The 11192-nt window shown below is 43.3% G+C and overlaps 1 protein-coding gene across 29 annotated transcripts in view; it reads left to right on the forward strand.

The window, feature by feature from the left end:
* The window catches only part of LOC121586406 (transcription factor 7-like 2), a 94905-nt gene extending 84818 nt beyond the window's left edge, over positions 1–10087 (forward strand). For 3 of the 29 annotated variants that reach the window (XM_041903057.2, XM_045225918.1, XM_045225930.1), the window contains 7 exons: positions 1608–1730; positions 1910–2072; positions 2424–2531; positions 3116–3164; positions 3875–3925; positions 5303–5375; positions 9060–10087. In XM_041903057.2, the coding sequence (XP_041758991.2) occupies positions 1608–1730; positions 1910–2072; positions 2424–2531; positions 3116–3164; positions 3875–3925; positions 5303–5375; positions 9060–9528 (1036 nt within the window). In that variant the 3' untranslated portion in view covers positions 9529–10087. Of the gene's footprint in view, positions 1–1592; positions 1731–1885; positions 2073–2423; positions 2532–3100; positions 3165–3874; positions 3926–5302; positions 5376–5898; positions 5973–6563; positions 6626–9059 lie in introns of those variants that run through there. The other 26 variants (XM_045225898.1, XM_045225909.1, XM_045225924.1 and 23 more) reach the window with 23 other exon arrangements.
* Positions 10088–11192: the final 1105 nt, after the last annotated feature.

Genomic DNA, 11192 nt, shown 5'->3' on the forward strand with positions numbered 1-11192 from the left:
TTAAACCATAACCTGGGCCGCGCGGTGGCAGCTGGGGGGAGGAAGGGGAGGGAAGGCGAGGGAGGGGGAGTGTGGAGGTGGTGAGGGGACAGGGAGCAGGAGGAGGAGGAGTGTAGAGGAGGAAGAAGAGAAAAAAATGGGATGCTGGAACAGAGGAAACTTAACAAGAGCACCGAGAGAGAGAGGGAAGGAAGGAAAGAGGGAGAGGAAGAGACAGAGTAGAGGAAGTGTGGCGGCCTAATGATGGGTGATCTGCAGCCACTGCCGCGGTCCCCTCAGCAGATGACATGGCGCAAACACAAACATGTCAATGATGAAGGGAAGAGAGAAAAGCAGTGGAGGAGAGCGAGGGAGGAGGGAGAGAACCCACACACTCCCCAGAGATCGCCTGCAACAAAAACGAGTTGTTCCTGGCGACTTTATGCTCATCATTATATTCTGGCTCCGAGCCATGCAGCCAGACATAGCCAGATAATGAGCTGTTTAAAAAAAGAAGGAATGATTCCTCCTTTTTTCCCCTCCTTCATCCTCCCCTCTTTTTCTATGATTTGTGAACGGTCATGCATAGCTGAGATATATATATATATATACTGTACACACACAGACACAGACACACTCATACAAATAATCTTACACACACATTTATTCTCTCTCTCTCTCTCACACACACACACACACACACACTGCTCTGTGAAGTGAATCCATAGATGCGGGTTATTGCCCTCAATCAGTGTAGCTGTGGGAGATGATGAAATGATTCTACCAGTGTTATGAAGATGTTGAGGGGGAGATAAAGGATGATAACCCCATGAATAATCTGATCTAGCATGAGGCTAGATAGAATAGGCCTAGGCCTAACACAGTGATGCACAGAAAAAGGTGCCTTGCCAATGGTTAAAGCTACTGGGAAATAAAGATGTTTTAACATTACCTCAGTATTGACATCAGCTAACACAACGGATTGGCACGAGACTCCATAGACCTGTAGTTGGTCACATTGTAAAGGGGGCAAGACATCCTGGGACCTGTATTTGTCATCCACAGTCCAGAGAGAGGGGTGGCAGTAATAAACACTGAATTGGAGCCAAGTCACTATTTTGTCTCCGTTATAGAAGCAAGTGAGGACTTTTTAGAACTCATTACAAGGACACATGTAGCTGAAGTGTCTGTATGGACCATTTTGGCTTCTCAAAGATTAACCTTCAGTGCAATGGGAGCCCTGTCTTTCCATTTAACTCTCTTCCCACTCAAACACAAAACGGCTCTCTTTTTTAAAATGAATATACTATATGAAATATGACTCATTATGATGTGTTTACTGTGTAACTGTTTCTATGTGATTGTGAGATCTAAATTCTGTGATACTTATGGGCCGAATCCTTTCTTGATATACGTGTGCGAAACTCAAGCTTTTGTGTAAGTCATGCATTGGATGTCAATGAGAGATTTGCGTGGAAATCTGACTTTCATGCTCGGACCTCAAGGTAGGATTCGGCCCTATATATGCACGTCTGTATGAATGTCGATTGAGCATATTCTGTCTATGTGTCCATCTTCCATTTCACACGTGTCCACTCTGACGATTTACACAGTTTTCTGTCCTCCAGGTTCCCTCACCACATGGTCCCGCCTCACCACAGTTTGCACCAGACCGGCATCCCCCACCCCGCCATCGTCACGCCCAACGTCAAGCAGGAGTCCTCCCACAGCGACATAGGCCTCAACAGCTCGTGAGTACACACACCTGCACACACACACCTGCTTGTTTTCACCATTGTAAACGAAACAGCAGTATAGTCAAAATTGGCACTGGTATTGTTGTTCTAAATTCGACCATTACAATAAGCTGTTTAATACCAATTCTGGGTATTTGCCAACCATACAGTACTATACTGTACACACTCCACAGGAAACACCAGGACTCCAAAAAGGAAGAGGAGAAGAAGAAGCAGCCCCACATCAAGAAGCCGCTGAACGCATTCATGCTCTACATGAAGGAGATGAGGGCCAAGGTCGTGGCCGAGTGCACGTTGAAAGAGAGCGCCGCCATCAACCAGATCCTGGGACGAAGGGTGAGAGAGAGACAGCACTGCTGTAGACACAGAGGCTCACTCACGATACAGATACAGCTACAGCTTGGTAACTCCCTGTACAAGGGACTATGAATGGGGAAGGTATCCATCACACAGATATCCACCGCACACACACAATGTGTGGTTTAGTTGACTATAGGCCTGCTACTGGGTCTGGGAGACAAAGGCAACCTGTCTTATTTTGTCTCTACCTCTCACTGCTCTTGGCTGAAGACGGTCATATTTACTGTTGACAATTATAGTCTTCTCGCCTTGCACTCATCTCTTTGTATTATGTCCTGTCCCCCTCTCATCCCCTCCCTCTCTCTTTTTCTGTGTGTCTGTCTGTAGTGGCACGCCCTAACACGAGAGGAGCAGGCGAAATACTACGAGCTGGCCAGGAAAGAGCGACAGCTTCACATGCAGCTCTACCCCGGCTGGTCAGCACGAGATAACTATGTAAGTTTTTAAGTTTTCAACACGTACATCCTGTACTTCTCCCCTCACAAGGACATGTGCCTGGGATGAGTGCTCTTACTGTTCTGTCTGAGCTGAGAGCTCACCTCACTAGCCAATGCCTGCTGACTGTTGCCCTAAACACCTTAGTCGATGGAATCTCCTATATACTTAAAAGCCCTGAAATGCTGATGCTGCAGGAAGTTTCTCTCCCAGCGTTGGTGTGTGTCCAGCAGTGCAGGGCTCATCATACACCCCTGCAAGGGTCAGGTTGACCAGTGAAACTCTGACCCCTCTCAGCCTACCCAAAGCATTGTGCACAAATCTGACTCCCTCACTAGAAACCAACAAAGCCTCTACATAAAATACAACAAAAGAAAAGAGAAAAAAAAAAAGTACAAAAAGGGAGAAGGGAAAATTCTGTTATGGCCTGCAGTGGCAGTTAAAACCGGCGGGCAGAGAAAGAGAGAATGAATGAATAAATAAACAGAGAGATGGGCCCCGTTTCTATTTCATGTCTCGGGTCTTCTGCAATATAATAACTAAGGTTCCTGTCTATTTCTCTTCTTTTGGCGGGTAACCAACAGGGCAAGAAGAAGAAGAGAAAAAGGGATAAGCAGCCAGGAGAGGGCAATGGTAAGTGAGCAGCAATTATCTCCTATTAGAGGAGCCCCATCATGTGTCAGGACTGTGTGACATCTCACAAGATAAAAGCCTGTTTTTTTCCTCTACTGCTTTTTTTCTTTTTGTGTTGTTGTGCCTGGCTCGTTTTTTTTTTTGGTAGACTTGCTTGTTCGCTCCCTCCTTCCATTTCCCATCCCCTCCCCTAGCCTTCCCCAGCTAATAACGTTGAATATGCATGACACCCCCCTCCCCAGCCTCACCCCTCCCCCCTCTCCTCCCTCCCTCCCCACCAACATCTCCCCTCTCCACCTTGCCCCCCAGCATTTATGATACTGTGATATGTGTTTTGAGAATGTGAAATTTAAGCGTTGTGAGAGCCATTAACTTTGCCAGTGTTGTGTGTGTCTGTGTGTTATAATGCCTGTGCCCTCTGGATAGACTGTGTGTGTGTGTGTGTGTGTGTGTCTGTAACTTGGGCTGCCCCTGCTTGTCTGCATGCATGCTTTTAATCGCACACAAACAAACAAAATCACCCACATCTTAAAATTAAGGAGGTTTGCTAATTCTATTATTTATTCATTTTATATTCTTATTCTTCATATTCTTCTGATAATCCATATTGTGAGTTGAGAAGGAGAAATGCGGCATATTAAACTGTATTTTACGCTCGTTTACGTCACGGATCCCCTCTTGAAGGCCTCTCTATCTGTTCTTTTTTTCAGAACACAGAGAATATTTTCCAAACCCTTGCCTTTCACTCCCTCCGATTACAGGTGCTAATGTCATTTTGAGTCTTAAATTACTAACTTGTTTTTTTTTTCTCGTTTTGGTTTATCATGTATTTATTGATCTATGTATATTATATTTCAAATTAATTTTACTAAGCTAAATGCAATCTTTTTAAGGATGTTATGTGCTTTGTTTGCTGCTTTCTTTCTTAAAAATGTGCTTATGTTTATTTATTTTACCATTTTATTTGTTATACTAGCAAAAGTATGTTTTATTTGATATACTTACACATTTATTTAATGATGCTTCTATGTTAAAGTCATTCATTCTAGAACAATCTTCCCCATTTGGCCAAATCAATATGTAGTATATATTTCTAGCGGTGACTGTTAAAGTTAGAGAATCTTAATGTTGAGTTATGACCCAGAGATTTGATGTCAGTCAGGGTAAACCTCCTTAATCTATTTGCTTCAGTAGCTGCGTGTGTTCCTTTCCCTGGGCCAGCATGAGTTGGGCCTATTCCCCTTCTATGCTGTCTAAGGCCTGGATTCAAACCACTCACCATAGGATTCCTCCTTTGACCCAAGTGTAATTTTGCTCTACATTTGATTATTAAGCCATTATGGCTGCGTTTACACAGGTGGCCCAATTCTGATAATCTTTCCACTAATTGGTCTTTTGACCACATCAGATCTTTTCACATCAGATCTTTTTCAGAGCTGATCTGATTGGTCAAAAGACCAATTAGTGTGGGGGGGGGGAATCTGAATTGGGCTGTCTGTGTAGAGCCTATGGTAGAGTTCTCGAAGATGACAAAACAAATTGGAAAGGAAAGCTTTGTGTCAGGTGATTGAATTCAGGTCCAAGTAGAAGTGCCCTTGCTGCATTCACTAGGGTTCAACCCTTTAATGCTTTCCCTGGCTGGGACTAACCCGAACCTTCCCTTATCTTAACAGTCTGATACTGCTGCCTCTTCCTACCTACCACCTATACCCGCTCCTTTTCAAATATGCTATTAAAAAAGATAACTATGAATGGCACTTAGCAGAAATGTAATTAAGTCTGCATTATTTTCCCCATCATATTCTCCTCAAACAAATACGTATTATCTTTTTATTAGCTTTAGCCTTTAGCTTTTTTTTCGACTTAATCCTTGCACATTTATGCATTTGTTTACTTTTTGCTTGTGGTTTGATTTTACTTAAACTGTGTCTTCTGACAGTCCTTTTCTGTAAAGGCATACTGCACAATTACTTGCATCTTTTTAATTAGAGGGGGGGGGGTGAATAAGCTAAATATTCCACGTTTTCGAGCCTCACTGGTTTACGGTTTTTCTCCTTTATTTCTCTCCTCTTTCTCTTCCCCCCTTTTTGGGTTTTCTTCCTCCTCTCTGCTGGCTTTCCTCCCTGTTGTGGCATCAGACCTGAGTGCTCCTAAGAAGTGTCGAGCGCGCTTTGGGCTCGATCAGCAGAATAACTGGTGTGGCCCGTGCAGGTGTGTATGCTGTGTGTGGCATGAACGCCGGGGCCAGGTGACGGCTGTTCTCTGAGCTGGGACTTCCTCCTTCCCTCCCCGACTCCCTCTCTCCTTCCTTCGCCAGGCTTTCGCCATCTCCCAATTCTTCCTCCTACCCAGCCCTGCCAGTTTGGCCTGCCTCTATCCTGTAGTTTTATTGGTGTTTGGGAACAGGGTTAACAGGGTATACGTTAATGTGTGTGCGGGTGTTTGTGTGAATGGTGTTTGTACATAAGTCTAGATTCGAAACATATAGATGTGGGGTTGGGTGGGTCCTATAGGTGGTATTCTCTTTAGGAATTAGCCATAATGAGGGGCAGGACTCATCAGATGGCAGACTGGGTCTGAGAGGAGTTGGAGACGCGATGGCCTGGTCTGTGTGGAGGAAGTCCCAGTGTTGACAGCCCAAACCTAAGCCCTGCCTACATGTGTTGTCTGTCCAATGACGTGTCCATTTTCTGTGTTTTTGTATTGTTTGTGTGTCTACCTCTTTGGCTAACAGATGCAAATACCCCAAAGAAGTGTCGTGCCTTGTTCGGGCTTGACCAGCTGGGTTTATGGTGCAAACCATGCAGGTATACCCCTGTAGTATCTATGGGAGGACAACCATATAGACAACCACTTCCTTCTCTTATACCTTCTCAAGACATCCCTCTAAAATATATGTATTATGTTTTCTTCAATGTGTTAATTGATGGCCTTCTTTTATCTGTTCCTTTTCCTGATTGTGGAATTCTTTGCAATAGCTTCTCATAGCAAGTCATTTTACTTATTTTCTTTGAAAACTAGAAGCCCAGTGGCAGAAAATGGATTTACTAGCATTGTTATTTGTATACTACCTTGGCAATAACATTGTAAAGATTGTAAACAATCAAATTTAGGAGACCTTTGGGTATTGTTGCTGTAATGTAATTAAAAAAAAAACACATTTATGGTTTATGATACTATTCTTGTTGAAAGGTTGAAATCCATTTTCTATCCAGGCTGTATGTAAGTGCCTGACATCCTAACTGTCTAAAGTGTCTGTCTGAATTGGCCCTCTTGATAACCGTGTTATGCTAAGACTTGGCCCTGCTTCTCAGAGGGCACCAGAGTGACTTTCTTCTATGCCCTCTTCCTCCTCCTCCTCTTCTTCCTCCAAACTCCTCTCTGATAACCCTTACTTAGTCCCTACATGTTGTCTTTCTGTTCTGACACAAGCAGTCTTTGAATTGGGAATATTTTCATGGTAGGTATTTGTTTCTGCTAAGTAATATCCCTCTCTGTGTCTGGCTTGCACTGTGTCCCCACCTCTACCCTGACCATTGTGACATGACGTTTGGTACTATGTATCACTGGTCAACCCAAGGCATGCGATCAATACATTTCATTTTTCTTATTTTGTTTTCAATATTGATCTGTAGTTATTACTCCAGAAAGATTTCTGGGATTTTGTCATTGCCTCAAAGAAAACAGCTCATAAGATATTGAGTGATCTTACCAAGTCACTTTTCCCCTCACATTTTATGAGCGGTTATAAACGTTGAATTCATATGGCATCCAATTGAAGTCAACATCCAATTAAAGTAATCCACAAAGCCGTTCAAACAGCTGAACTCTCTTAGAAATGCTCCACACTCAGTTTCAACAGTAACAAGTACTGTTACAGTAGATTTAAATTAAGACATACACAGTTGATCACATTGATAAAGAGATTCTATTCTCACAGTATTTCCTGATCTAGTCCATGAACGTTCTGGGTAGATGATGAGGGAGGCAGCAGCGGGTTGCCTGAGGACCAGGTTTGGGAATAGCCAGGGATAATTCCTGCTTCGTTTAAGGAGCCGAGAGGTTAACAGACCTCACTGGGCCCCATTTCCTGAAAGATGCATCTGGCGTAATTCCCCTGGAGACGGGGAAATCAATATGTTACACAGGCACATACTATCAATCGATATGTCTGTTTAAAAAATGGATATTAGCTCATTTGTAGTGGTTTGACAGGCAGTTATCAGTTTAGCCCTGACAGAGGAAGAGACACAGCCTAGCACTGGCAGAATAATAGCATTTTACACTGGTAGCTAACACTCAATACCACACAATACTCATACAGGGTCTTTGACAGCCAAGCAGACAACTCAACCCAACTCCCTTTCCTTGCTTTTCAGTTTACATTTCCCTGTGGTTTACTCTTTCTTGTGTGTCCATGTTGTGTGCTTGTCCTCTTTGTGTAGTTGTTCAATCACAGAAGTGCTTGCCGTTTTGTTCAGCATGCTATCAGTGTAAGGTATATGTGGCTGTCCAAATGTCTGCTTTTCTTTCCCCACTCTCCCTTTCTCTTCATTCCTCTGTCTTATGAGTTCTCACTGATCAATCTCCCTCTCTTTTTTCCATCTCTTTCTCTCTCACACACTATTTGTGTGAACCTGTTACCTGCAGAAGTACAGGCAGGGTATGACTTGACAAACAGGCCATACCTTGATTGAACATAGAACAGAGATGCTGATATTTCTCAAAGGCTAGCTGAACCAAAGCATCATTTCTATCAGTCACTTCTGCCCTTCTCCCTCCCTCCCCACCTCCGAATTCTGTTCTTTCTCCTTCTTGCTCATTGTCCCTGTGAGCTAGCAACACAGTCTGAACCGCAGTGTATTTGCCTTTCAGGCAAGCACAGACCTTGTGATAAGGAGTTGTTGTAGAGGTCATGGTAAGACGAGGTGGGCAGAGGCTCCCCCTCCCTCCATCCTTCCCTCCCCCCACACCAACTGAACATAGCACACACACAGCCATCTCAGAGACAAACACACACACACACACGCTGCAGGCGTGCCAGACGGGAGGGTCCAAACCCGAGCAGAAATGCAAACATGACGCCGTGACCCTTCATACACACACATATGTCTTAGGGGCAGGTGCAGCGTAGTGTGGAATCCCCTGAACTCTTACCTCTGCATCCAAACTCTCCCCCCTAAGGAAAGGAGAGAGAGAGAGAGAGAGGTCAGGATAGTGCAGGGAAGTGAGGAGGGAGGAGAGAGGGAGGGAGGACTAGTATTTCAGAAGAGCAGGGTGATCCCTGGCGGTAGCTCTTCACCAGGGCCAGCTCTTTGTTTCAGTCAAGATCAGAAGTCTGTGAGGAAACGTTTGAGAAAAAATAAGAAACCCACACACTGCTCTTTAATAAGCTTTACGTATTGGCCTCGGCCTTCGTCAGAGCTTTTGTGAGATTTAAAATACGTTTTAAAAGATGAGAAAAATAACAACAGAAAAGGGAGCTGTTATAGATTTGCCATGAAAACCAGTCTTCATCCTTCTTTATTCTTCATCCATTTCATCCATCATTTTCATCATCCTGCTGCTTCTCCTATTTCATTATCCTGTCTGTCTGTTTGGTGTACTGTATTGTACTGTATATGTCCTGGGAATCTGAGAAGGCCACCTGTAGCCTTAATCCTCAGCCGGGCTGTAGTGGTGGCAACCACTTAAATGCACCAGAAAACAACAATAATTTAAGGCCCAGAAATAGGTTTTAGATTGTATCTTTAAGACACTGATGGTATGCATAATGCAAATGAAACAAGATGGTGCATTTAAGTTGACTGCTAAGGCTCAGCTATTGCCCAGCAGATTGTTGTCAGTTCTGGGATGTCATGCTAAAAAGCGGATTTCTCTGTCCCCCATCTCCAGGAGAAAAAAAAAGTGCATTCGCTACATCCAAGGTGAAGGCAGCTGTGCCAGTCCTCCCTCTTCGGACGGAAGCTTACTAGACTCCCTCCCACCCTCCCCCTCCTCGGTGGCCCCCTCCCCCTCCTCGAAAGAGTCCAAACCTCAGACTGAACAAATGCAACCTCTCTCGCTGACTATGAAACCGGCCCACCAGCCTCTCCACCACCCGCACCTCCTGGCTGGGCATCCTCCTCCGCCATCTTTGGTTCTGCTGGAAAACTCTGCTGCTGCAGCAGGTAAAATGCCTGGCGCAGCCCACAACGGAGCCCATGACCACGGCAATGTCTCGTCCTCGCGGCAACCAGGCTCCTCAGGCGCCTCGCTGTCCCTGGCCAGGCCCTCGGCAGCATCGCTATGTCATTCCCACTCGCTACACCCCAACTCCACGGCCCCTCAGCCTCTGTCGCTCGTGACCAAGTCTATAGAGTAGCCTCCCTCCTTATTCACTCCTGTCCTTCCTTCCTATATTTCTAGCTCTGCACACCTCTATTCGGGCCCTCTTTCTTTTTATCCTTTTTTCTATTTTTGTGCCATAAGGCTTTGAAAATTTGTTCTTGTTTTATCAAAGTTCATTGGTCAATATTTGACCCATCATTATCGAAAAAAACAAACATATAATTATTATAATGAATTAATAATGCAATGAGCTGTAGACTATAGCTTTGGGAATCTGCCAACATTTTCTCAACTTTTTTCTTTGTTTTTATTTTGTAGTGTTAAACAGTGCAACAGAATATTGTTATGTAGTTCCACTTAAACATGTTTAAATGACAGATATAAAAAGGTAGGTTAGATTATTATTCAATGAGCCCTTTTCTTGAAAGAGTTGGTTCTCCTTCATTATTTGTATTAAATACGAGCTTGCGAACCAATCATTTGACACCCGTTCAATCCCTGGAGGGCATGAGGATCGTGGAGACACCTCTCTTACTGAGGAACAACTTTAATTGTGATGTTACTTGTTCTTCTTTAAATGTACAGAAATATTGGGGGGGTTATTGTGTTAATGTGCATTGTTCCATTACGTTGTCTTTTTTGTTGTTGTTTACCTTTGGGGGTGGAGTCAGGTGGGGTGGTTGGACTTGGAGGGGAGACAGGGGGAGGGCTATTGGGGTGGGTGGTGGGTTGCGGTATTCAATACAAAATGTCACAACGCTAGGACCAGTAGTATTTATTGCTTTAGAGATTGCTTGTTGTATCTTGTATGTTGTCCCTTTTTAAATATTTTCTTTTTCTTAATACATTGTATAAATATTTTTTCTTAACGTAAGCAACTTATATATAAAATGATCCATTTTTACAAGGAGGTTTTAAAGGTAAATCTTTTTGTTGTTGACAACCTGGATTCCACCCAATGTACTGTGTAGATTTCACGAACAGAGGTATGCACAACTTCATTTCAAGAAATGCGTCTATAAGCCATTTTACAAAAGAAGAAAATAAACTTGAAACAAGGGACAGTGGGTACCGTGTCTTCAGTAGTTTGGGAAAGTGTCAAAGCCCTTCTTTTTTATTGCACAGTCTCATCTCTCCCAGACTAGATTTGTGTACAGATTTTCCGTGCCAAATTTTGTGATAATTTTCTCTCCCCCCTCTAACCACGCTGTAGGGTTTTTCTGTTGTTGATTGTTTTTTGTTTTTTTAAACCATACTTTGCTGTGACGTTACATAGATTGCTATGTATGTAGTATAAATGTTGCTATAACAAATGTGTTTGGTAGCAGATTGTCAAATATTACAATTTAAACTGAATAAAAAGACGGACATCATACTGTATAAACCCACAAGGGCCAAATTATGTATAATAGGAGGTTCATAAAAAACTATGAAATAACTACAAAAAAATACACAAACTGCCACTTTTAAGTACACTACTACATATAGGTAGATAGAAAAAATAGGCATGTTGATGTTGCAAGAGGCTGTAAAAAAAGCTACAAGAGAATCATCCACTTGGTACCATTGTAGTTGACATGACGCGACTGTAACCTGTCGATTTCTTCTCTGGTTTATTAAGATGCTAATGATGAATAGTTTGAATGTTTCCTTAACGGCTGTGATGTTCCTCTTCTATTTTATGCTCTTATATTTTGT

Source organism: Coregonus clupeaformis, chromosome 2 (genome assembly GCF_020615455.1).
Source record: "Coregonus clupeaformis isolate EN_2021a chromosome 2, ASM2061545v1, whole genome shotgun sequence".
Classification (NCBI taxonomy): Eukaryota; Metazoa; Chordata; class Actinopteri; order Salmoniformes; family Salmonidae; genus Coregonus; species Coregonus clupeaformis.